Below are 27,306 nucleotides of genomic sequence, written 5' to 3' on the forward strand. Positions count from 1 at the left end.
TATTTATTTATTTATTTATTTATTTTTATTGCTTTCAGAGAGGAAGGGAGAGGGAGAGCCAGATAGAAACATCAATGATGAGAGAATCATTGATCAGCTGCCTCCAGCTCACCCCACACAGGGTCGAGCCTGCAACCCGGGCACATGCCCCCACCCGGAATCGAACCGTGACCTTCTAGTTCGTAGGTCGACACTCAACCTCTGAGCCACACCCGCCGGGCTACGCTAGCTTCTTAGAAGCAGTCTAGTAATAAAGTCTATATCTTGGAAAGTCTGTGTTTGAAATATTAGCATTAATTGGGAAGAAACAAGAAATCTGATTCATGTAAGGTTGATAATGTTTATTTCAAAATACCCTTTTAGAAATCCCACAAACTCAGCATGTGCCTATGATTAAGCAAAACGGAAACAACAATTTAGGAAGCTGTATATAAGGGTCTTAATGTCAGGATTTTATCTTTATAACCTGTGGGTTCATTATGTCTCGGTGGATTTAAACTCTCACAAAATCTCAGTGAGGTTTGTGGTGTCGTTTACTGTTGTGTGATTTGTTAAATGTGGTTGTTATTCCTGAATAAGTCAAGAAATTGTGGATTCCAGCTTTAAAATGGCATTTTAAATTTCTTGTTTGATTTTAAGACGAGTTTCTCCAAATGAATCTTAGATTGTTTGACTTCTCCACAATCTCACGGAGGTTTGGGATGAAGTACATTATATACGGAATCACACTTGCCACTTTCAGTCAGGAAACAGTGTCCTTCAGTAGGTGGAATAAGTTTATATTATAGGTTCTGTACATTTCGTAATTTTTTTGCCTTTTATTGCTTTTGTTGTTGTTAACCCTCAACTGAGGATATTTTTTCCATTGCTTTTTGGAGAAAGTGGAAGCGGGGGCAGGGTTAGGGGAAGAGAGAGAAATATCAATGTGAGAGTGACACCTTGTCTGGTTGCCTCCTGCCTCCCCCCCAACCAGGGGCGGGGAGCAAACCTGCAACGCAGGCACGTGCCCTTGACTGAGACTGGAAATCCCGACTCTTCTGAGCCCAGGCCGCCGCTCTAGCGCTGACCCGCTGGCCAGGGCCTTGGTGCTGTTTTGTTGTTTTTTTCTATTTAATGTGACCTTTTCCCACTGTGTTTCCTGAGGGGTCGTGCAGATATGTAGGACACCCTTGATTTTTCTTTACTAGCCAAATTTTTAAACTTACTTCCAAAAGTTTGTTACTGTTAGTTAATAAATTACAAACATCTTGTAGAACTGGTCAATTGACTTCTCATTTTACCTTTAATTAAAAACATTTTTTTTTTATATTTTGCTGATTTTTTTAAGCTCTTTTCACTTATGGATATGAAACCTCCCATCTCTCGAGCCAAGATGATTCTCATCACAAAAGCTGCTATTAAAGCCATTAAGGTAAGAGTAAAATAAACATTTAATTTGAAAACTGTTTTTGAAATTTTGAAACTTATTAAACATGAGAATTCATCTTGTGAATTCATTCAGCTTGAACCAAAGAGCGCTCACCAGCTTTTGCTGTGGGTTCAGGGCAGTTGTGTGGGGTGTCTGCAGTATAAGGCTGCTTCACAACGGTTCTCCCTGCTTTTTGTTGTTAGTATTTCCCTTGTATATTTTCCAGTTTTATGGAGGTATAATTAAATAACAATTATAAGTACTTAATGGCATGTAGTGAAACATGATGGTTTGGTGACACACACTGCTTAACGACGGCCACAGTGAGGCTGCTGAGCACACAGCCCCCCGATGGCCGCGTGCGGCGTGTGGTCCCGGAAAATCCCAGCTCCCAGAGGAGGGCAGAGCGGCACGGATTCTGGCTTCATTTCATTCTTGTCATAGATCAGCGGAGTGTTAGCTTCATTTTTATTTTAAAATAAAGACTTGGGCTCCACAAAATTAAATTTCTTACCCAAGATCACACCTAGTTTTAGAAACTGCATCACTTAGTTCCAGTTCCGTTGTCCCAGCTCTCAGGCTGCTTTGGGAAGGTTTATTGATTTAAAAATCTAAGGAAAAGGCTATTCTTTGGGGTTAAAGGGTTGTAGTTTTGTGCTTTAGTTAATTTCTGATTTTTTTTCAATTGTTGGCTAGGTTATTTCTGATGGTTTATTCAGTATAATCTTCCTGTTAGTTTAGTTTATTAGATTCCACATAAAAGTGAAATCATATATATGGTGTTTATATCTTGAGAACTATTTAAATAATGCAAATTTCAAGGTTTTAAGTATTTTCTAATTACATTGCAGGAAATGTAAAAATATGTAAACTGGACAATAATTTTCTTTTAATTCTTTTCAGCTTTATAAGCATGTAGTTCAAATAGTAGAAAAGTTCATCAAAAAGGTAACTATCCATTTAATTATTACCTCATTTTAGTTATGTTCAGTATTTGTAATTTACTCGGTAAATTGTGATTTGGATGCTTGCTTGTAAAGCCACTAAACAAAAAGTTGTCGCTGCGGGTTCTTGTAAACCTGGGGAGGGTTTTAAAGAGAAAACAGCCACTTCAGAGCCACGCTGTTGGCTGAGCGCGCGCTTGGAGCGGGCGTCGCCAGCAGCTCCCTGTGCACCGAGCCTCGGGCTCCTGCCCTTTGCCCTGTTACTCTGTGGCCTGTGACTCCTCTGGGAGCATTTCAAGCGGAAGCACTTTGTAAAGCTTTTCCAGCTTCCCCTGCTCCCTCATAATGACCTGGTCTTTAGTTCCAGTGCTGCCGCATGTTGACAGCCGTGTGATGAGCTCGTGTGTGGCTCAGCAGAGGCCTGAGAAGGGAGACGGAGGCATCTTTGTCTTCTCCCCAACCTGGAGCTGTGCGCTGTGGTGCAGACTCGTGGCGTGTAAGGGCCTTTGAGGAGTGTGAGAGGTGGAGAGGCCAATCACAGCACAAATAAGCAACATGGGGGGGTGACAGGTGCCGGCAGGGCACCGCCGCCACTGCCACAGAGAGCAGACTTGGACCTGCTCCTGTTGATTATGCACATGGACACCCATCGAGGGGAGTGGGCACTCGCGGACTGATGGCCTGCGTCCCCGCTGGGCATAGCAGGAACATCTGCAGCGCGATCTGCTGCGTGATTGTCTCCGGCGCTTACTCAGCCGCTTCCCCGAGTGGGACGCTGCACTCGGTGCCTGGCTTGTGGAAAGATTAGATGCCTCGTCATTGTTTTTGTAAGGATGAATTTCTAGACGAAGAATTGTTGGATTAAATGAGGCTTTGCTGTTATTGCAAATCATCTTCCATAAAGGTTATACCACTGGAATGTATGTAGTATCTGTTTCTCTATTACTTTTATCTTTTCCGTTTCATAGGCCAAAAACCTTCCCTTTTGGTTTTTGTTTTTCTGGCACTGTACTTGAACAGAATTAAAATTGATACATTGTTAAAATTATCTTTTTCACAATTTTAAAAGGTAAAATTTATTGTTTTGAGCAGGATGAATTGGATTTGTATGGAATTGGTGTAGGGGTTGGTAAAGTAATGATGATTCTGGGAAATTGTTGTGGGAGGTAGGGTATCAGAGAAAAGTAAAGTATGGGGTCTGACGTACCAAGAAAATAGCAGCGCTGTATAGACTGGGAAGTTGACAAGCTGGCCATTAAGACAGCTAAACATTCGAGTCGTTTCTAAATAGAAAGAACCATAAGCATACAGTTTCATTAACGTGCGGTTAATGGGTGTCAAATTGCTTTCTTGTATTGACTTTACATCTTTATCTTCGTAGTGTAAACCAGAATACAAGGTTCCAGGGTTATATGTCATCGACTCAATTGTACGACAGTCTCGTCACCAGTTTGGAACCGATAAAGATGTTTTTGGGCCAAGATTCTCTAAAAACATAACCGCCACATTCCAATATTTATATCTTTGTCCATCTGAAGATAAGGTATAGTTAATATAGTTAATTTTTTAATTAAGGCTTTTGTTTTCATTTCTGTTTATTTGGATCTAGATCTGTTTAAACGTATTTTAGCTATTTGAAGCCTATTGTAGTATTAGAAAGAAATCATAGTAATCTCTGAACTTGAAATAAAATCCAGTTTTTTCTATAGTTTTTTCTCATATTTATCTTTCTTGTAAAATCCTTTAGGAAAGTCATATTGTTGAAATATGAAAGCACCATTGTGGTTTTTGCTTCTTATTTTTTTAATATTTCTTATTGATTTCAGCGAGAAAGGGAGAAGGCGAAAGATGAAAACATCAGTGATGAGAGAGAATCATCGATTGGTTGCCTCCTGCACACACCCCTACTGGGATTCAAGCCCACAACCCGGGCATGTGCCCTGACCTGGAATTGAACCACTACCTTCTGGTTCATAGGTTGACACTCAACCACTGAGCCACACTGGCTGGGCAGAACCATTGTGGGGTTTTTTGGTGTGTGTTTTTTTAAAAATGTATTTTATTGATTTTTCATAGAGAGGAGTGGAGAGGGATAGAGAACTAGAGACATCGGTCAGCTGCCTCCTGCACACTCCCTACTGGGGATGTGTCTGCAACCAAGGTACATGCCTTTGACCAGAATTGAACCTGGGACCCTTCAGTCCGCAGGCTGATGCTCTATCCACTGAGCCAAACCGGTAGGGCGGGAGGACCATTGTGTTTTAAAGAAGACATTGTTGGAAAGATTCACTTGTAGTTGAGTGACAAGGACATTCTGTGGTAGAGAAAGGCAGGGCTCATCTCAGATGGCTGCGCATTCCAGAAGGAAGGGGCAGTAGGGGGTGGCTCTGCCTGGCATACAGAGGTGTGGGAGCATCAGCGGTATCGTTAGCAGCCAGGCGGCAGTGTCCGATTCCGCACGTGTGTCGCTGGTTCTGCAGACAGGGACTCCAGGAGGCGGGAGCAGGGCACTGGTGAGTCTCTTCCGAGTTGTGAAGAATGGAGACCTTCACAGGAAACAGCATGTGAATCTGAGTGTGTGGTTCTGTGTGTATATTGGAGGGTGCTCTTGTGGGAAAAGTACACACAGAAAGAAGAGCCTCAGTCCTTGGGTAGGAGACGAGTTACGCCCTAAATAACACAACACCTCTCAGGTCCTTCATACTTACCTGTCCACTAACTGCTTGCCTGTCCACTACTGGCCAGTTTCTTAACTGTCGCAGTTGTTATAATCATCCTAAGTAAGTTCTTCAGTTCTATAACTTTTTTTGTCAGTGATGGGTGGGGTTTTTTTTTAACCATAAATAAAGCCTGAAAATTTTAAATACATTTCTCTATTAAATAATCAATTTCTTTTGATTCTGTAGGTTATATTACTTTTGTTTCCTTTTTTCCCTTCTCTGTTTCGTATTGTAGATTATACTGCTGAAGAAAGGCTGATTAGTTTAATGAGGCTGTGATTCTGACAATAGATTTTATTTTCCTAGGCCCTAGCCAGTTTGTCTCAGTGGATAGAGCATTGGCCTGCAGATTGAAGGGTTCTGGGTTTGCTTCCGGTCAGGGGCACATGCCCAGGTTGCAGGCTCGAGCCCCAGTGTGGGGTGTGCAGGAGGGAGCCAATCAAATAATTCTCTGTCATCATTGATGTTTCTCTCTCTCTCTCCTCCCTTCTTCTCTGAAATCAATAAAAATATATTTAAAAAAAAACACATACAAAGAAACGGCTTAGTATGGAAAAATTGGCGTGAGGTTATTGTATTTCTCTCTTTTTCTGGTAAGGTGTAATAAATTGCTTATGCAAATATTAATTGTGTACTCACGTTTTCTCACACATAACAGAGTAAAATAGTCCGTGTGCTGAACCTTTGGCAAAAAAATGGAGTCTTCAAAATTGAAATTATCCAGCCCCTTCTGGACATGGCCGCGGGAAGCAGCAGCGCCGTCCCAGGGGCCGACAGTGTCGCTAACAATGAAGGTGAGCGGCTCTGAGCTGTGGGCGGCGGCCTCTGCACGCGGAGCGGGTCTGTTTCCTCCGTGGGACTTTTCCCGGGAGGAAGCTCGAGCTGGCATCGCATCGTGGAGGGATGGCCTCTTCCCATAATTATTCGTAATGAAGACGAGGCCCTTCCCGCACTTGTTCCAGCATCGACTCTCGCAGCGCAGTCTCTGTTGTTCTCTGTGTTAAACTGAACGGACGCTGTTTTGGGGAAGAAGCTTAACGGAGTGTAAAAAAAAATTGGCAGGTTAAAGTGTTCTTAGTCCTTCATGACCTCTTCTTTCTTAGGTTCGCCGCCTCCTCCAGTTAAAGTTTCTTCTGAACCCCCACTGGTCACTACAAACTCTGTGCCATCCGTCCAGCAGCTGCCCAGTTCGGATGCTTTTGCTGCTGTGGCCCAGCTGTTCCAGACGACCCAAGGGCAGCAGGTAAGCAGCCGGAGCGGGAGTGTTTGCGGTGGGCACTGGTGCGGGTCCTTGTTTCTCTTCCGGACAATGAGCACGTTCGAGGGAGGAAGTGATGCTCTCCAGCTCAAAAGGCCTGGCTGGACGGACAGCGCGGGGGTGGGGTGTGGAGAGTGAGCCGGGCCACAGAGCGGCAGCGCCCTTGGAGGAGAACGAGCCGCAGGATGCCCAGCGGCCAGTGCTGCTCACAGGTCTCACATTGCAGGCTGGTTTCAAGTTACTTGAATCGGAGATGATGTTTACATTTTCCAAAACCATATATTTACCTTGCTCGCAATTCAGTGTCTTCCCTCTTCTTTTTGACCATTATTTTCTACCAGTGGGGTTGTCAACATCCATTTTTAACTTTAAGCAGCACAGATTGTATCCTCGCTGTATTCATTCACAGCAAACCTAACAGTATTAAAATGTTGACTCTTTTCTAGTTTACTCTGTGCCTATGCTATTTTGAGTCACCTTTAAGCTTTTGTAGTAAAATGTCTTTGATGCAATGATTACACTTGGAGAGGTGGTTTATCGGTTTTGCCATTCTTTAAGCTTCAGCAGATCCTTCAGACTTTTCAGCAGCCTCCAAAACCACAGTCTCCCGCCATTGACAATGCTGTGATGGCTCAGGTTCAGGCCATCACAGCTCAGTTAACGACAACTCCGGCACCACCGCCTGAGCAGAAGGCCACGGCGTTTGACAAGGTACGCTTCTCACCACACCACCCGTGTGCATGTCACTCGCTTGTGATGTTGGAGTTGGCCCTTCTCTAGCGTCTCTGTGGCTTGTTGGTTTTATTATTTGTGCTTTCAGGTATTCCCCCACAACATCAAAACATTGTTTTAATTCTGGTTACAAATTTATATAGACTCATTGCAAAGTTTTTCCGTAAATAAAGAAATAAAGGATGAAAAGTAAAAGTGGACAGTTGTAAAGGAAGGTGAACAGACCGTGTACCGTTAAGCCCGGACGTGGCGTGACGACTGGAACATTTTACTGCTCCTCTTTTCAGAGTTTCCTTGTTGGGGACAGGTGCCTTTCAGCTCACTCGCTTTGGTCTTAATCATCTTAGCTCATCTTTGTGTTGGTGCCGTGAAGGTGGATAGAGCTAGGTTTCCATTTTCGCTTGTTAGGCCCCGGTCCGTGACTGGACACGTCGCTGTTAGCTGTCCCCCTCTCAGTAGGCATTGACACTGCTTCCGGGTTGTGCTGTTAACAGCCCTGGTTCCCACGTCTGTACGAGGGTGTGGGTTGTGCGGTGTCCTCCTGCTCTGTTGGCCTTGCCATCTTCAAGGGGCCGCGCTCAGGGTGTAGATGTGTTGAATAAGCATAGCTCTGAGCTTCGGGTTGAAATGTTAACCCAGATAACTCCACTCCGGTCGTCTCATCTCTTCCTTTTTGTGGGTTTAAGGCTGTATAACATTCTATTTCGTTCTACAGGTTTCACTACAAAAAGCACAAGTTTGAAGGTCCTAGAAATAAATGATAACTTTTAATCATCTGTGAGATTTCTCATTTCTTTCCAGCATTCTAATTATAAGATATAATAAGTTTCATTATATCTTATGTAAAATATGCTGGCAGTTCAAATTAAGACTCTGCGGTACACACTGGTTGTCACTGTGTCTTGGCGATTGATTGATTTTTATGGATTTTATTTTATAGAGAGGAAGGGGAGAGAGAAACACCCGCTTGCCGTGCTCCTATGTGTGCACTCATGGTTGGCTCTTGCATGTGCCCTGACCGGGACGGACCTGCAGCCTTGGTGCGGCGGATGGCGCTCGCCAGCTGAGCTGCGGTCAGGGCTGTGCTCTGTCTTGGGAATCTGTGAATGACCGCTGGTTAGAAGCAGGTTGGATAAAATGCGCGAGTGCAGAAGGCCTCCACTGGGAGGGGAGAACACGAATAATGTAGCATGCTCCAACCCGCTTCTCTCTGAGCAGATCTGTGTGTGCTTTCAGAACTACTTCCGTGTACGTGTGAGTGTAAATACTTCCATTTTGTGGTTTTACTCAATTTCTACTTTGTGTTTTGATTAGGAAACCTTCCCACCTGTATTTTTTTAAATTTTATATTTTCTTCTAGTGGTTTTATATTTTTGTTCTTTACATTTGTCTCTTTGGTTCTTTTGGAACCTACTTTAGAATATGGTTCAAGATAGTTAAATCTGTATAGTTTTAGAAAAAACTAATTTTCCCTCACTGTTTTTATCTGAGACTAAATTCCCATTTATCTCTATGCTTATCTCTAGACCGGTGGTTCTCAACCTTCTGGCCCTTTAAATACAGCTCCTCATCTTGTAACCCAACCATAACATTATTTTCGTTGCTACTTCATCACTGTCATGTTGCTGCTGTTATGAATCGTCATGTAAATATCTGATGTGCAGGATGGTCTTACGCGACCCCCGTGAAAGGGTCGTTCGACCGCCAAAGGGGTCGCGACCCACAGGTTGAGAACCACTGCTCTAGACTCTGTTCTGTCCCACTAATGTATTTGTTTATTTTGCATTATAATTTAAGTACTTGTAACTTAGAGGCCATATTTTATTTCCAGGTATTAGGCCCCCTCGCCCCCCTCCCGGTTTTCTTTAGCTGTTCTGGAGCCAAGATTATAGTCAGGGTTCTTCAGGGAAACCAAGCCAGTTACACACACAGCGCCCACCCAGAGGACGGGAAGGACAGAGGGAGGGTGGTTGGTTGCTGAGGTTTTGACTCATGCAGCTGTGGAGTGGAGGTTTGCAGAGTTGACCTTCGTAGGGCAGACTGGAGGCTGGACACTCGAGGGAGAGTTACTGTTCGAGTCTTGAGTCTGCATCCCGAAGGGCACAGCTCTGCTGCGTCTTGGGGATTCCTTCTTCAGGAAACCTACGTTCAACTGATTGGTGGGGCCACTCAAGTATGGAGGGCATTTCTTCACTCAGAGCCCACTGATAGAAACGTTAGTCACATTACAAAGATCTTCACAGTGCCTCCAGACCAGCGGTTCCCAACCTTCTGGCCCTTTACATACAGTTCCTCATGTGGTGACCCAACCATAACATTATTCTCGTTGCTACTTCATAGCTGTCATATTGCTACTGTTATGAATCGTCATGTAAATATCTGATATGCAGGATGGTCTTAGGCAACCCCCGTGAAAGGGTCATTCGACCGCCAAAGGGGTCGCGACCCACAGGTTGAGAACCTCTGACCTAGGGTAATATTTGACCAAACAGCTGGACACCATAACTTAGCCAAGTTGACACATAGTTAACCAGCTCAGCATACTTTTCCAGGTGAACTTGGCATAAGTTTTAGAATCCATGAGTTTATGGGTTAATTTAAGAAGTACTGCCGAAACCGGTTTGGCTCAGTGGATAGAGCGTCGGCCTGCGGACTGAGGGGTCCCGGGTTCGATTCCGGTCGGGGGCGTTTACCTGGGTTGCGGGCACATCCCCGGTGGGGGATGTGCAGGAGGCGGCTGATCGATGTTTCTCTCCCATCGATGTTTCTAACTCTCTCTCCCTTCCTCTCTGTAAAAAATCAATAAAATATATTTTTTTAAAAAAAGAAGTATTGATAGTTTTTTACACAGTCTCCATATACTACAATGTCTTTTTTTTGTATGTGTTCAGTACATTTGTTTTATTTATTCTTAGGTATTTTTCAGGTTTACTGTTACATAACATTTCATTTGGTTAATGATGACATAGTGCAAAAGCTATCGATTTTTATTTTATCCTGTAAAATGGTCATGGTATCAAACACCTAATTTTACAGTTGGTTCTCTGCTTTTGTAGGTAGCCGCTTTTTTTACTTTTCCCCTTCTACATCTCTGCCTGTTTCTCTCCCCTTTTGTAATGCACTGGTGGCTAGGACTCCAGGAAAAGGCTGTGATAGGGGCTCCGCACCTTGTTCCTTTGGGGTGTGTTCCTCTAATGCTTCACCTGAAGTGGGTTGTTTTTATGTCACGTTTGGGAAAAGGAATTCTGTGCTCTTCCTGTGGCTGAAAATGTCCGTCTTTAGCGAGTCAAACTGAACAGTTGGTTTATTTCAGCTGATTCATAGATCTTCAGGTGCCTAAAAAGCAACAAAAATGTATTTTTGTATAGATATTATTGTAATTTTTTAAATTATTTCAAATCTTTTCCAAAGCAATAGGTATAGACCTTAAGACTTTAAATGCACATTTATATGTGATAAACTTTAGAGATCATAGGTTTTGTTTTTTTGTAGGCAATTTAGATCTGAGTTTTAAATTTGGCTTTATTCTGATGTTGAGTTACTTAGATATTCCGTGTGCACCACTATGAAACAGTGATGGCAGCGCCTGTATTTGATTGCCGCAAGGGCTAAATAAGCTAATGTGTGTGAAACAGCAAGATGCCTGGGTCATGTTGGATCGCTCTGTTACAGTAAGAACCTTTAATCTCATGGCCTAGAATTAGAAAGAAACATGTGTTGTCCCTTCCTCATTCAGAAATCTTCTGTTGAGTAAAGTTCTAGCCGAACTATCACAGAGCCCCACAGATTTAGGAGTTTGAGGTTGGAAATCCATGAACAGAATGGACCCAGCTTAAGAGAGGAGATTGCCCATTGGACGCCAGAGGCTGGGGCTTTGAAGTCAAAAAGACCGTGTCTGCCTCCTGAGTCTGCATTCACTGACTACCATCCTGGTTATATTTCTCACTGTCCTGAGCTTTAGTTTTCTTGTTTGTAAAAAGAAGAAAACCTGTCTACATTGCATGCTTTTGTGATGGTGAAGTGTGTGTGATCTACCAAAGCAGTAGCGGGTGTGTATTGCACAACTTCCTTCCTTTCTGAGCAAATGTGATGGTAGCTTCCATGGCTCTTCTGGACATGTGGTCTGGTGGCGTGCCTTGTCCGTTTGTCCCTTTTCTCATGGACGTGCCTGGTCATCTGAAGGGAGCCGGGAAGCTCTGAGAAAGAGGCTAGTGCGCAGGTGGTGAGACTTCTCTGTCAGCCCTGTCTGTGCCCGTCACCTTTTCTTTTCATATGAACATATTTGTGGGCGGGCAGCCTTGGGCATTTTTCTGTGGGCATTTATCGCCATTGGGTAAGACAATCCTGCATTTTGTACATTCTGAAGCCTGCTGAAAGGGACACCATTGTCATGTATGCAAAGTTCCAAAAGTTTTTTGTCTAGAAACATGACTATTTCAGTAGAATACTTACCTTGCTAAATTAATAAAGTAAGCCCATAGACGATGCTCAGAAAGAAAACACCGCCTTTATAATTAGGGAAGAAAACAGAACAAAAGCTGTCTTTTTCAAATGGCATTTGTGTGAAAATGGTTTGTCTGTGAACCAGCTCCTAGACGCACGTGGGAAAATGAGATTGTACGTGACCGTGTGGTAGGTTTAGAGGTGGTGGGAACATCTGTTGTTTTTATAAAGGTCTTGTGCACTGAAGGCTGTCGGAATTTTAAAGTGGAAAACCAACATCCCTGTTGCAGAAGCTACTTGATCGATTTGATTATGACGATGAGCCAGAAGCTGTGGAAGAATCGAAGAAAGAAGATGCTGCCGCTGCCGCCGCCGCTGCCAGTACCACCTCTGCTGCCGCCGCACCTGCTGCCGCCCCGGCCTTGCCCGCTGCTGCCCTGCCCGCTGCCTCTCCGCCACAGGCGCCCTTGTGAGTCTCCGTGGCCAGTGTGTTCACAGGCTCAGGAGAGGAACGTGGGGTGGCAAGACCGTTTCCGTGTACAGTCCTTGTCTTTGTAAAAAATGATATTTTGGGTTTTCTCCCACACGAGGAAGGGATCCTAAAAATGTACACAAAAAAAATGCTCAGTGTATTAGTTAGTATGTAGGCAAATAGACGATTCAGTAAATTGTTGATTATCAATGATTCCTGGAGAACATTCTTTATAGTTCTGTATAAGTGAGGCATGTGTTTTGGACTGGGTAAAAGGATCACTCATGCTTTTTCAGTGGGTATCCTGGAGATGGCATGCAGCAACCAGCTTATCCCCAACATCAAAATATGGATCCGTTTCAGCCGCCCATGATGGCAATGCAACAGGACCCAGTGCACCATCAGGTACAGGTGTGTTCCTTGCAGCTGAGTTTTATGTCTACAGATGCTCATTCCAGCCTGCGGGCTGCGCTTCACAGACCCCCATTCAGCGGCGTGATGGGATAAGGAGCACCACACCTGCAGTAAACACTGTTGAGCACGTAACTGATTTGAGTCGCTTTTTGCTTTAATTAAAACAAGGATGCCAAATCTTCCATGCTCCTAACTTAACAGCAAGCATTGCTGTAAAGTAGCTTAGGGAGCAGCAGGCCCTGGCCTGTGTCAGGGAGCTGGCCTGTTAGCGGCAGCGCTCTCTCCCGCCGAGGAGCCTGCTCAGTGGGCGAGGAGATGCTTCCCAGGCCTTCGGCTCGGCAGGCAGGTGGGCGCCGGAGGGCTGCACTGGAAGGAGCATAGCGCACGGGAATCGCAGGCAATGGGTAGAGATTTGTTCATTGGATTTATTTTAGTAAATCCTCGAATTCAGTTTCTTAAGCTTGACTATGCATTTCAGTAAATGGGGGCAGGGAAGGGCATTTTAAAAAATGCAAATGCTGCTCGGATGGTGTGCTCGGTGGTTCAGCATTGATCCATGCACCCAGAGGTCACCGGTTCGATTCCTGGTCAGGGCCCATGCCCAGGTTGTGGGCTCGACCCTAGGGGTGTTTGGGAGATAGCCAATCGAGATGTTTCTCTCATCGCTGGTTTCTATCCTTCTCTCTCTAAAGTCAATAAAACATTTTTTTAAAAGTGCAAATCCTGGCCCTCCAGTGCTACAGTGAATCTGAGACTGGTTTTGATTGTGCAGCGATTCTGCTGTACCGCTAGTCCTGGGAGTAACACTCGATGGCCTTGTGTAGGCGAGGTCCTAAGAAATCTGTCCCGACGGCACTCACATCGCTCTCCGTCCATTTTACACATTTGGTGACAGGAAGTTGATATCGATATTTTAATGACTTGATGAAGTTTGAAAAGTATTTTATAAGCCTATTTAAAATATGAAGAAAACCCATGAACTTATTTCCAAATGTTTTAACAGTTACTGAACGTTTATAAATAATTTAGAAAGAATACTTCTTTTGTGACATAATTATATTTGTAATTGTATTGACATTGGAATGGCACATGCAGAAATATGTTAGGTTGTGGTTCACTCTTGTTGTTATATTTGAAATCCTAGAAGTAGGCACGTGAGATGGACGTCTCCTCACAGAATGAACCTGACGCCAGTGCTTCTCGCCTCTTCCAAAATCAGAGAATCTCTGGTTTTAAGTTCAGTCTGTCACATGGTTTCCTCACAGTAAATGAAGTTACATCTTTAAATATGTAAACCCAAACCTGTGTGTTTATAATTTTAAAATGAGCCGTGGGATTTTTAACCTGGATATATACTTGGGTGTGTAACAGTTCTTTGAGTAATGATGATTTGTGGAATTTGCTAATTACTGTTGTGTGTCATTATTATTTTTCCTTGATAAAAATTTATTTGAAAGTATTTTAGTTTCATATTAAATTCGGGGCTTTAAAATTTGTTTTTGGTAGCTGTTATTTAAAATCTACGCATACCCTTTCTTTCAAAACCAAGGTTCCACTTCCTCCTAATGGACAGATGCCGGGGTTCAGTCTTCTGCCCCCGCCTGCGTTCCCCGCCCTGGCTCCGCCTGTGCTTCCTCCCGCTGCCCCCGTGCAGCAGCCGTTCCAGGCCCCCTTCCCGGCCCCCAGTGAGCCGCTCGCACAGAAAGCCCAGCAGGTAAAGCTCCCTTCCCGCCATTGAGGACCTTCGGTGCCGGGACTGCTGTTCTGGTTCCTGCCTATTGGCTTGTCATCTGCAGTTGTGAATGTGAAGAAAGATTGACCTTGGACACACATTTGCCTCTCTGTGCCCCACGTTTCTCATCTGTAAAATGGGCGTTATTGAGGATTGGGATAGAGTATAGAATGCTTAACAAGTACCTCAGGATGGCCTATTGGAACAGTGTGTCACCTGCACGAAGTCATTTCCGAAAGGAGAGTGTGTCCTCTAGCCTCATAAACAATGTAAAGGTTCTTACACTGAAGGCCACTGGGTCTCAAGTAACCCAAAGGGAACCGCTTCAGGTCAGGAGCCTGGAATGGAATGTTTCTAGGTTTTGTCCTGTGCCTTATTTATAATTTTCCTTTTCTCATTTAATGATAGCTGTTTGTTTTGTTTTTAAAGGAAATGAAAGTAGAACAGCCTTGTGTTCAAGAGGTGAAGCGGCATATGTCTGATAACAGAAAGTCGAGATCTAGGTCAGCATCCAGGTAATTTATGGAAAATGTTTTTCCAATCCTATGTGTCTTAGGAGGCATAGAGTTGGATTGGTTCCCAGTTGGGTGAATAAATAGCACTTGGTGTATTTGTGTGCCTGTGTGTGAGTTGGAGCAGAAGTACCTGCACACCGTTCTGAGGTCAGTGGTCTCACCCACATTTGTTCCCTGGGAGTTGCTGGGATGCCTGTGTACAGATCGTTTACACGGCGTTGTAATTGCCGCAGCGAAGAGGGCGGCTGAGAAGGCCGGTGACAGCTGTGACTGCAGGCAGGTAGTTAGTGCAGCGCTGGAGGCTCGGCGGTGAGAGCACTACCATAGCTGCCAGCCTTCTTCCTGCTGTCATTTCAGTAGACTCTTTCCCTGCTGCCGGTTTCTTACGTATTCACACATTAAATTACCTGCTTTATATTTTTATTTCTTCTTCAAATTAACACGTGCTTACCTGCTTAAAACTTTTTCTTCGTGTGCTGTCCATTCTTCCTCCTGAAAATACTAGGTCACCGAAAAGGAGGCGCTCTCGATCTGGTTCTAGATCTCGACGGTCTCGGCATCGACGCTCTCGATCTCGGTCCCGAGACAGACGCCGCCATTCCCCTCGCTCGCGATCCCAAGAAAGACGGGACCGCGAGAAAGAGAGAGAGCGTCGGCAGAAAGGCCTTCCTCCCGTCAAGTCCGAGACCGCGAGCGGTACGTTCCCCTTTGCAGTCGGGCTTCTGCGTGACTTCTTCATGTCGTGGATTTAGAGTGTTTCCTGATTGTTAGCAAAACCCTGCTTTATGTGTCTCATTAGCTGACTGTACACTCTTGGATTTGCTTTCTCGTTAAGCCAGCTGTAAAGCAGCAGTGAGGAGTGCGTGCGGGAAACACAAATTCTAGCCAACCTCATGCACAGTGGGAAGGCTTTATTTGCCTTTTCCCCTAGAATCACTCATCCCCTCTTACTTTTCTGAAGATTTCCTATTACAGACGGCATTATCTTGCATTGCTTCCCGAATCTCTGATTGCATGAAGTCTGTGTAATAGTGTGTGTGCTGCATCGGGAGCTGACCCGGTGTTGTAATTGGCGGCTGCGAGGCTTCTGACTCGGGCACGCTCGGCAGGTGGGGGGCCGGTGCGCACGGTGAATGCGGGCGCTGCACTGGCTGGGCTCGGGGTTAGGATCAAGTCTCTGGTCTGCCCACGGAGGCAGTTTGCTTTGACGCTTGTGTGTGTGCACTATTCTGGTTTCAATTCTGGAAGCAGTACCGCAGTTTCTAGAATATGTAAACGTACTAGTCTGTGGGACTTGCTACTCAAGCCTGAAATCACTCGTGCTGGTTCTGTGGTGATTTCCTGATGCCGGGTGCAGAGGTTCGCTGTCAGGTGTGCGTGTTGCTGACGACAGCTTTCCTCTCAGTTTGTAGCACTACACTCTGGGTGGGACAGCTGGACAAGAGGACGACTCAGCAGGACGTTGCCAGTCTCTTAGAAGAGTTTGGTCCAATTGAATCGATTAATGTGAGTATTTATTAAATTACTTAATGACAGTGGGCAGATGTGATTGTCATTTCATAAAATTAAGGATTGGGACCTCAGTTAACATTTTCCCAGGTTTTGTAGACAATGTGGCTAGAGTGTAGGGGTTCTGAGTCCGTGTTTAGCATTCTCTGCTTTTAATCATGTATCTTATAATAACCACATTTAAAACCTTTTTCTAGAAAAGTCTTTATGTAATAAAGCTTAGGGGACTGTAGGCTCCTTAATAACTGGCAATTGAGACCAAACGTACATGGCCAGCTGACGAGGTGTTCACTCTCCGGTGACGGAGCGCTGGCGTGACCGGGGAGGCGGGTCTGGCTGGGCTGTGGGAACTGGTGACTTGTATCTTGTTGTTCTTTGATGTTGTGCCCATATTTTCTCACACGGAAATCTCCTGGAGCAGATGATTCCTCCCAGAGGCTGTGCCTACATTGTTATGGTGCACAGGCAAGACGCCTACCGCGCCCTGCAGAAGCTGAGCCGAGGGAACTATAAAGTGAACCAGAAGTCCATAAAGGTACAGTGTGCTACCTGAGACTCCGTTGTCTTCAACTGTAATATTGGACAGAAGCATATTTCATATGCATCTTTTACAAAAAGTTATCTGTTAAGATTACCAAATTTTAAATGTTAAGTTCATGGTAGAATTTTTAATTTTTTAAAACTTAGATAGAGCAAGCCTTCAAGGTATTGGTGCCTTAAATATAATATTTATTTATTTTTATTTTTTAAATATATTTTTATTTCAGAGAGGAATAGAGAAGGCTAGAGAGATAGAAACATCAATGATGAGAGAGAATCCTTGATGGGCTGCCCCCTATATGCCCCACACTGGGGATTGTGCCCACAATCCAGGCATGTGCCCTGACTGGGGATCTAACCATGATCTCCTGGTTCATAGGTTGACACTCAACCACTGAACCACACTGGCTGGCTTAAATATAATATTTAGTAAAATATTTTATCTTGTTCTTTAAAAATATTTCGATGTAAAGTTTGTCATTTTTCTTAGCATTAACTGTGAAAAATCTTCAACAAAGATAGGAAAAAGATCAAGATAAATGGGTATTCTTCCCTTCGGGGCCACAGGCAGTGCTTCCTTGGTGTCAGAGCACTGCCCTGGGATTGGGCCACAAAGTGGCTTTGTCTAATGCTGGATCATCCCAGGGTCCCTGGCTTCCGAGAGTGGGCCCCGTGTGCTGGGTTGTCCAGGGCAGTCGGCAGTTGCCCTGATTAACATTTGTCTTTTCTCTAAGTCTTATGCTGACTGGGTTGTGGGGTGATGGAGGAAGTGGGTAAGGAGGAGGTGCCAGTTACATTTCCATCCTAAGACAGCGGGAGACAAGTGGGCACCGCTTTCCTGGTGGCAGATGAGGCCCAGGACAGCGAGGCCAGGTGCCCCTGCTGCCCAAGTAGAATGGGAGGAACTGAGCTCTCGAACCTCACAGCGTTCCCTGTGTCCCTTTCTCTCCATATTGAATTCACGGTGAACAGATCGCCTGGGCCTTAAACAAAGGCATCAAGGCGGACTACAAGCAGTACTGGGACGTGGAGCTGGGCGTGACCTACGTTCCTTGGGACAAAGTGAAGCCTGAGGAGCTGGAGGGCTTTTGCGAAGGAGGCATGTTGGACAGCGACACGCTTAACCCAGGTAACGCGGCGCTGGTGGACGTAAAATTCAGGCGTGCGGTGCGTGCGGCAGGTGCTTCTTGCCACGGTGAAGCATGTTTTTGAGATTTTTCAAGTACCACGTGTGCCACTCTCTCCGTGATAAACCAAGGACACAGTGGTGACTAAGGTAGATGTGGTCTTTGCTCTTCTGCAACTTATAGTAAGTGGAGAGATGCGGGTCCAAAGTAAACAATGACTGATCATGGGTCAGACAGACCCAATGAGCCCCAACCTGGTCGTCGTCGACACTGTGCTGTAATCCCATGCTTTGTAGTCATTTCTTTGAAAATGTGTGAAAGTCCAGAAAAGTCGTGGGAAGTAGGGGTGTATGGCAAGGAGGTGCAGTTGGGTGTGGTCAGGCCTATGAGAGATGCCAGGCTGGGATTGCAGGGGGAAAGTGGCGGCGGCTCTGGGCATGACCTGGAGAGGGCCCGGGAGCTGATGTGGGAGGGCACAGGGTGGCGTGGCCCGGGAGAGGGCCGTGGGGGAGTGTGAGCAGGAGCTGGGCTGGAGCCACGGGAGGCGTTGGTGCTGGACGACTGCTCCCAGCCCCTCCCTGAACGGTGCATGGTGCTTCACTGACACACAGCCGTGTCGGGGGCAGCGGGGCCCAGGGTCTGCTGTGTGCCTGGCACTCTGGGAGGCTCCTCCTGCCCCGACCCTTTGTCCAAACAAGAACCTAGACTAGGCATCTGCCGCGTACTGAGGTCCAGGCCTGGGACAGATTGTCTTTGTTTTCCTCATAACACGGGACTCGTCATAATAGAACGGCTTCCAGGCGCTGAGAGTTAACATTGCTTAGTGTGTATAAAGGGCCTGGCACACAGCGAGCAGTTGCTTTTTGCATGTGGCTAATTTAAATCCAATTTATGAGGTTAGCATGGGCATTTCTTTAATAGACCACTGGGTGTTTTTATTTTAATCAGCATTTCAAAAATCACTTCTGGATTTAAAGTTTTAACTTAACATGGTAAGCTGCTATTGTTAAATTTCTTGAACTCCCGTAGAGTGGAAAGGAATTACCAAGAAGCATGAGAATGAAGTTGCTCAGAATGGAGGGGCAGAAAGCTCACACGCAGAACCAGTGTCACCCATACCCAAGCCTTTGCCGGTGCCCGTCCCTCCTATTCCCGTCCCCGCACCTATCACAGTACCTCCTCCACAGGTGAGAGGGGCGGGGCGTTCTTTCGACTTCCACGTTTCTGAAATAAACCTTCCAGATCTTACGTAGATGTATGTCTGCATTCATAGTCAGAGACCCGAGTCATAAACGTGGGTTATTTGTCATATTTTGATATATCCAACCTGTTGCTTATAAGCTCTTTAGCACATTTTTAAATAATGTTAATGAGACTAGAATGCGTTCATATTGCCTTCCATCTGCCTAGGTTACAGATACCTCACACTAGGGCAGTGACGGCGAACCTATGACACCGTGTCAGAGGTCATACGCGAACTCATTTTTTTTGGTTGATTTTTCTGTTAAATGGCATTTAAATATATAAAATAAATATCAAAAATATAAACCTTTGTTTTACTATGGTTGCAAATATCAAAAAATTTCTATATGTGACACGGCACCAGAGTTAAGTTGGGGTTTTTCAAAATGCTGACAGGCTGAGTCAAAAGCTTCGCCATCACTGTGTCAGACCTGAGGTGCAAACCCGTTCGTTTCTTCTATTCTTTTTACTCTCACTTTATTTTCATATCGGATCTTTGTTCTTCATGGACTTAGGCTCTGAGGGAGCTGGATTCATACCCGACAAGCAGCTGTTTCGAGGGAAAGATGTTGGTAAACCTTCGGTTTGGGTGGTGCGGTCATGATACGTTGAGTGCCATTTAACATGAAGGTTAGTCTTAGAGAGTCTGCTGCCCTGTTACTTCAGAGAAAGGGCTGGTCCTGGTAGATGAGAGCTTGAATCCCAGCTCCATTGACCTTGAGCAGATCGCCGACCCCCAAGCACCCTTCCCTGTCCGAATGGGCAGGTGCCCTCTCCTGGCCGTGGCCTTCCTCCGTCAGAGCGGGTGAGGGCCAAACGAGGCACGCTCAACACTCGCAGGTTTCCTGTTACCGAATCTCCACAGAAACCTTTGGTTTACATTGTGAATAGCTGCCCCGGTTTCCAGATGATCCACTAGATTGTTCTCGTCTTTCCTCTGTTTCTTACCGTCAGTTCCCCGGGTGAATCCGCACTAACAGTGGGGTTCCTGGCCTCTTCAGCTGTGTAGTTTACAAGTGGACTTCCTAAGTGGTCACTCTGTAGTCGACCTGTTAGATATGCCCTTCGGTGTAGATTGTAAATGAGATTCAAGTATGTCAGCATTCATTTAAGAAACTTGACTCATTTGTTAAAATGGTTCATACTTTTTTTTTTTAAACAATAGCAAATATTTATTTGTTGCGTGTTTATTAAGTGCCAGGCACTAGCATTTAACATGCATTAACTCTTCAGTCCCCATGAGGATTGAGGTTGGCACTTTCCCATTTTACAGATAAATAACCTGAGGTCTAGAGAGGGTCCGCTTGCTCCGGTCACAGAGCCGGCCCCGCGGTTTGACAGATCCCATCCCTGTGGAATCGGTGGGGAGCTTTCCGTAGGTTACGTTCTCAGACGGACTGGCGGATCGTGGGACATCGTTTCAGCGGGGCACCTTCTGTCGGGCCGCAGCCGGCGCTGGGAGGCACAGTGCAGATCTGCTGTCATAAAGCAGAGAGCTCACTGGGTTCCTGTCGTTTGGGGCGGGTACAGATTCCCATCTGTTTTCTAATTTACTCGTATAATAAGAACCAGTTTGGAAACGTCTGTTTTTCCAACGAGGCATTTGCTTTGTCTGCTTGCCGTGTGGGAGGGGGGTGGCTGGGTGGGTGGCTTCATCTTTCTTCCTTCCTCTCCAGGTCCCCCCACATCAGCCAGGGCCTCCTGTGGTTGGTGCTCTCCAGCCGCCCGCTTTCACGCCGCCTCTGGGAATTCCACCACCGGGCTTCGGTCCTGGCGTTCCGCCACCGCCGCCGCCTCCGCCCTTTTTACGCCCAGGATTCAACCCAATGCATTTACCACCAGGTACACCACGTTGTTCGAGAAGACAGTGGTTTTGAGTGTGAGATGAAGTGATGTAGCACAAGTGACTGTTTTTCTCATTCTAGGTTTTCTTCCTCCCGGACCCCCACCTCCTATAACTCCACCCGTGTCCATTCCTCCTCCTCACACTCCACCAATGAGCATCCCAAACTGTAAGCATGTTTCCCTGGTGTCCAGCTCTCCTTGGAGCCGGGAGCGGAGGGAGGTGGGTCAGTACTAGGCGTAGACGTGGCCGGGAGAGAATTAGCTGCTCAGCATCACATGTCGATGTGATTGTGTCCCTTAGCTACTGTCGCTGGTATAAGCGAAGACCCCACCAAAGACTTACCTATTGGAAATCCCATTCCAACAGTGGTGTCTGGGGCTAGAGGACACGCCGAGTCTGGTGACGGTGTGAAAATGTACGGCTCTGCCGCGCCGCCCGCCGCGCCCACGAGTCTGCCCACCCCTCCGGTCACCCAGCCTGTCTCGCTTCTGGGTAAGTGCCTTTTTCTATCATCCGTTTTTATTCCTCTCCCAAGTTGTTTTTTTGAGTGTTTTTCTTAAACTGGTAATTTCGTTAAAATCTTCTCTGAGGCTGCTGTTTTCTTTGAGGAAGATCTCCCTCTTAAATGAATGTGTGCTCTTGGTCTTTACCGAGAGTTGTCTGGAGACAGCCTCCGTGGTGGAGTTTTGTCTGTCTATCTTGAATGAACGTTCGGGGCTGCACATCTTTCTTTGGTATCGGAAAGTGATTGATCTCTGGGACGAGGACTTGGTAAAAGTCTCAGATTGGCATAACACCAGGTGTCCTAGCTTTATAAGAGAGAACATTTCTTTGACAGCGCAGGTTTTTTCCCGGTGTGGGCCAGTCTTTATATCTTTAAAAACCCTGGACTTGGTATCACTCTTTGTGGGCTAGCAAAGAACATGGTCTTCGATCCGTGCCAGTAACGTGGCTTTGCTGCCCGCGTGGCAGGCCCCTCCGTCCCCTCCTGCTAAGTTCTCTGTGCTCGGCTGACAACGGGTCCCCGTGGCTAAGGAAGAGGGTGACACTGTGCACAGCTGAGAGGCCTTGGCCTGGCTTCCTTGAGTCACAAATGGATACATCGTGTCCTTGTCAGACTGACCACCTTCTCATGAATACACTGCTGCCCCGTATAATTAACCCCGGCTCTCCCAGTGGGCGGCCACTCTGTCCTCCGGGCCCAGCCCACGAGCCCTGTGTTCTCGGAGGGGAGGGGTGTGTCTGCACGTGTGCGTCCATCTCGCCTTTAGGAAGGGCGCACTGGCCCTCTGGCGGTGGGGCTGCGGGACGGGTGGCGGTGCAGGACTTTTACTCTGACCTACACCTTTCAGGACTGTTGGGAACTTGCACTTGGTGCCTGTACTACATTTATCATTAAAATCCGTTTCTTTTTAAATGGCTTGCTGTCTTCTGGCCTCTCCAAGACTGAGTTTTGGCTGATAATAAACTTGACTTTTATTTCCATTAGCACACAGACTCAGTAATAAATAGTAAAAGAGGATGTGGGATTAAAATTTGTCACAAGTACTATAGCGGTAGTCATCACAATGATGGCAAATGATTTGTTTAATGAGGAGATTGCTCAAGAGGCCTGTGCCCTGGAAGTCATGTAATAGAAGGAACACTGGACTGGCAGCTGGGAAATGAACATCTGTGCATCTCAGTTTTGTTCTGTTTTGTTTGTTTGTTTTGTTTTCATATTTGTAATAAGATGGTTCATAAGAATCACAGAATCTGAGTTGGATAGACTTTGCTGATCAACCCCTTTCTCCCACCCTCTCCTGCTGTGATTCTGCGTGAAATGGAATGTTCTGGTCTCGTGCCCATGGATGCTGGGCCCGGAGGCCATTTACAGAAGCATGTGTGCACTCATGCTTCTCTTCTGGGCTTAAAGTTACTGACTGAGCGAGAGGATCCCATTCTGTGCCAGTCTGACACCCACCACTTTCCAGTGCCCTGGAAGCATAAGGAGCCTGCCTCTGGCCTAACCTTCAGGTCTTCAAGATTCTGCTCTTGCCCTGGTGGTTTGGCTCAGAGGAGAGAGCATCAGGATGTGGACCAAAGGGTCCCGGGTTCGATTCCAGTGAAGGGCATATACCTCAATTGTAGGCTTCTCTCACATTGAGATTTCTGTCTTTCCTTCTCTCTTCCACTCTCCCTAAAAATCAACGGAAAAATACCCTTGGGTGAGGATTAAAAAAAAAAAAGATTCTGCCCTTTATTTCTTACCGCTACTAAAATGTGTCATTTAAACTCTGCATCCTACATGTGAGATAAAACACGGATCAAAAGTTTGGTGCGCTTGAAAAATAAAATTAGTAAGCTAAGCATCGCTAGAAAAGTAAATTTCTTAGCGTTTATTGTTACCTGACATACCTATTTGGATGTCCATCTGTTCATTCCCCCCACCCCCCAGCATCCCCACTGGGACGGACGCTCTGAGAGAAGGGACGTTGGTCGCATCAGCAGGTGGGCGGCCTGTCTTCAGGGCCCTGCTCTTTGCACTTTACCCATGTGATCGTCATGACTTTTCAAACACAGTTTAGAAATTGAAGACAATTCCAAATCTGGAAAGGTTAAAATTTGACATAAAAATGAAAACTTGTTAAAATAAGTAGTTTTTCCTAAAATGCCGTTTCAGTCCGAAGGAAAGCCTCCCATGTCCCCGTGATTGGGAGGCTCCAAGAGACGTCCCCTGAGTGTGACCTTCCAGAGAAACGGGGCTTGTAGTGTCTGTTCAGGGAAGGGGAGACTCACCCACGCCGCCCGGTGCTAGAGGAAGGCAGGGTCTGCGGGCGCCCAAGGGGCAGCGACGGGCACGGCTGGTCTTTGCCTGGTGGATGGCTGGGCCCTAGGTGCTGCATGCTCCTCTGTGCCCTCCTGTCCTTTCATGAGAATGGAAAGAAGTAGGCGCAGTGCCAGAAAATCAATCCTAGGAATAAGTCACGTGATGCTCACTGCAGTCCTGCGTGGGAAAGGAGAATAAAGACGACAAGCCGCGTGTTGGGATGACGTCGGGGGGCGAATGTACGTAAAACCACTAACATCGGGGGGTGGCATGGGCAATACTGCGAACCCTCACGGGGTGCTGCTCTGCAGCCCTAAAGTCCTTTCCTTTACCTGTGACTCGTGTACCTGCTGCATGTCTGGCAAAGTGGACACACTTTTTAGGGCAGTGGTTCTCAACCTTCTGGCCCTTTAAATACAGTTCCTCAGGTTGTGACCCAACCATAAAATTATTTTCATTGCTACTTCATAACTGTCATGTTGCTACTGTTATGAATCATCATGTAAATATTTGATATGCAGGATGGTCTTAGGCGACCCCTGTGAAAGGGTCGTTCGACTGCCAAAGGGGTCGCGGCCCACAGGTTGAGAACTGCTGTTTTAGGGGATGGGCATGTGTCTTACTTGGTTGCCTCAGGTGGTTTTCGGTGAACTGGGCCAGACCGCAGGTTCCCATGCACAGTGTTGCCGTTCCGGCCGCTGGCTCCCTGGGGAAGTGTGTGTGTTGGTAGTAGCACAGCCTGATAACTTGTATTCTTCCCAGTAATGATGCTCAAGTCATTTTACAGTGATGGTGAATGTATCATTGAGAGACTTAACTAACCAGGATCTTAATTTCTGAAATAGAGCAGCAGTAGTTGTAAGTAGCAGGGGCCAGGCAGATGGTCAATAGGTCTCCCCCAGTCTGGCAAGAGGCAGTGGTGCTTTATGGGTGGTTTGGCTTGAAGGATTTCTGACCATCAGACTTACACATGGTGTTAGTGTGGGACCATGGCTGCCTGCTTGGGCGGGGGGTGGAGAGGGGTTGCCCACAAGGCCGCGTGGTGGAGAACTGAACCTCCATCTTTTAAGAGTCTGAATGTTTTGGTAACTGGCAATCTGAAAATATAGAAGTATTTGGTACACAGTAATGTAATAATTCGTTATGACTAACTTAAATTCATTCTTAGTCCTCACGGTTCATGGCAGCTAGTGAACAGCTGGTTCAGTGAGAGCTGAGGCTAAGCATAGTGGTGCTGGCCAGTTAGAGGAATGTGAAGGATGATGGCCGTGAGTTCATGCTCTTTACTGTGTAAGTGTCAATGTTTACTTTTGTGTAACATGTATCTATAATGTTGTGTACAGCATATTTTTATTAAAAAGTTCACTGTAAATGTGAAATTTGGGTTACTGTGGTGTTCCAAACAATAAAAAACATGCAAAAAAAGTTTGTTTGTGTTACATATCTCTACTGTTACCAATAGATGTAAAATGTCTTTTCAAGGAAAAATTACTCTAAGGTGGACTCGTTCCCTTGGTGGAAAATTAAAGCCTCTTTTCCTGCCACATGCATTTAATGATGAATATACAGAGTCTCCCCAGCTTTGTTGCCCTGCTGTGGGTGTGGTGGCATTGACACATTAAGAACTGGGTATTTGTGGGACTGCTTCCTACTCACCCATCATTCTGTTACCAAAAACTTAAAGCAGAAGGCAGAGCAGGGTGGGCGCAGCCCAGGGCCCGATGTGGGCAGGCTTGCGGTCTCGTGCTCTCGCGTGGCCGCATTGAGCACAGGGGTTGGTATTTTCCCATTTGGACGCTTGAAGGAATTACGTGGACAGAATTGGTTTGCAAATTGTTATACTTAAACAGCTGTGTTTGCTTTATTGCAATCCTATCTAATAATAGAGAAACATGGTAATTAACTGTAACTTTGCTACCCTTCCCATTGGCTAATCAGCGAGATATGCAAATTAATTGCCAGCCAAGATGGCGGCCGGCAGCCAGGCAGCTTGAATCTAACATGAGGCTTGCTTGCTTCAGTGACTGAGGACTCCAATGTTCCCCGCCTGCTGCTGCAGTCCTCTGAGCCTGCAGTTTAAGAAACTATGTAACAAACATGGAAGCTAAACAAAACCCAAGAAGCCAGCCTGAGTGTCTCCCTGTACACCATAATAAGAGTGAAAACACTTTCAGAGTGCTGGACTAATTTCCTTTGTGATGAAGTACTTAGAACTTTAACTGTAAATGTGAAATTTGGGTTACTGTAGTGTTCCAAACATTAAAAAGCATTCAAAAAAAGTTTGTGTTACATTTCTCTACTGTTACCAACATATGTAAAATGTCTTCTCAAGGAAATAAAATTACTCTAAGGTGGACTCATTCCTTTGGTGGAAAATTAAAGCCTCTTTTCCTGCCACATGCATTTAATGATGAATATACAGAGTCTCCCCAGCTTTGTTGCCCTGCTGTGGGTGGTGGTGGCATTGACACATTAAGAACTGGGTATTTGTGGGACTGCTTCCTACTCACCCATCATTCTGTTACCAAAAACTTAAAGCAGAAGGCAGAGCAGGGTGGGCGCAGTCCAGGGCCCAATGTGGGCAGGCTTGCGGTCTTGTGCTCTCACGTGGCCGCTTTGAGCACAGGGGTTGATATTTTCCCATTTGGACACTTGACGGAATTACGTGGACAGAATTGGGTTGCAAATTGTTATACTTAAACAGCTGTGTTTGCTTTATTGCAATCTACACTAATAAAAGAGAAAGATGCAAATGGACCATACCTTTGTGACACCCACCAGCCAATCAGGAGTGACTATGCAAATTAACCCAACAAAGATGGTGGGTTAATTTGCATATGCAGCCACTCCGGGCCAGAGTGAAGGCGGTGCCACCAGCCAGGGGAAGGAAGGCCCATTCTTGCATGAATCTTCATGCATCGGGCCTCTAGTCTATTATAGCTATTAAAACTGCCTAAAAGGTAAATAATTTTATCACTGACTTCTGTAGCTAACTTTAAAATTGGTATTTGATTTGTAGTGATTTTACTTAGATTTCTGTGCCCAGAATTTTCTTATAGTTACTAATTTTTAACATTTGAATCAGAACATTAAAACACAAATGTAATAGTGAGAATAACTTCAAAGGAAATGAAGACGTGCCCAGAACGTTTTTTTAATGATAACATGGAATTTTCTAAATGTAATTTTTGCATTTTACTAGTTTTTCTTGTGAATTTTGCTGTGTTTGGTTCTATTAAAGTGTCAGCTAGAGGCCCTACTAGGTGCTGGATTGGCGCCAACAGAAGCCCGTGGGCGACCTGAGAAAGGCGCTTCCCCTTGGGGAGCTTTCGGTGTGGGTCCTGCCCCATCAGTGTGACGTGTGGGACAGCTCCCCTTGCTCAGCGCAGGGATGTCCACTCAGTGTCGCCGTCCTCACAGGCCATTGACAGCACTTGTTCCACGGCAGGCACTGGTGTGGACACGGGTTTATGCACGAACACACTGCCTTTTCTCGTGAGGGGAAGCCCTTCAAACAGGACAAACCTGGGGGAGGGGTCCTGTGCAAACCTGTGTGCCCACGCTCACATCTGGAGCAGGCCTGGGCACGGGGGGG

General features: G+C 45.9%; 1 protein-coding gene across 1 annotated transcript; it reads left to right on the forward strand.

Annotated features, from left to right (window-relative positions):
• Nucleotides 1-1,327: 1,327 nt before the first annotated feature.
• SCAF4 (SR-related CTD-associated factor 4) lies at nt 1,328-25,136 on the forward strand. Its single transcript, XM_015560442.1, has 19 exons — nt 1,328-1,411; nt 2,312-2,356; nt 3,734-3,895; nt 5,731-5,866; nt 6,176-6,315; nt 6,889-7,041; nt 11,796-11,974; nt 12,274-12,388; nt 13,941-14,105; nt 14,553-14,638; nt 15,144-15,334; nt 16,044-16,144; nt 16,569-16,682; nt 17,660-17,816; nt 18,844-19,001; nt 20,733-20,898; nt 20,982-21,068; nt 21,203-21,394; nt 24,899-25,136. The coding sequence occupies exons 1-19, from the start codon at nt 1,340-1,342 to the stop codon at nt 24,919-24,921; spliced, it is 2,442 nt and encodes an 813-aa protein (XP_015415928.1). The 5' UTR covers nt 1,328-1,339; the 3' UTR covers nt 24,922-25,136.
• The last annotated feature ends 2,170 nt before the right edge of the window (nt 25,137-27,306 follow it).

Source organism: Myotis davidii, unplaced genomic scaffold (genome assembly GCF_000327345.1).
Source record: "Myotis davidii unplaced genomic scaffold, ASM32734v1 scaffold170, whole genome shotgun sequence".
NCBI classification, from domain to species: Eukaryota; Metazoa; Chordata; class Mammalia; order Chiroptera; family Vespertilionidae; genus Myotis; species Myotis davidii.

Bases quoted from the DNA above. Each gene is read 5' to 3' on its own strand.
- SCAF4 (XM_015560442.1), top strand. From the start codon at position 1,340: ATGGATATGAAACCTCCCATCTCTCGAGCCAAGATGATTCTCATCACA. The intron at 7,042-11,795 runs GTACGCTTCTCA...TCCCTGTTGCAG, and splicing joins AGGCCACGGCGTTTGACAAG to AAGCTACTTGATCGATTTGA. The intron at 16,683-17,659 runs GTACAGTGTGCT...CACGGTGAACAG, and splicing joins TGAACCAGAAGTCCATAAAG to ATCGCCTGGGCCTTAAACAA.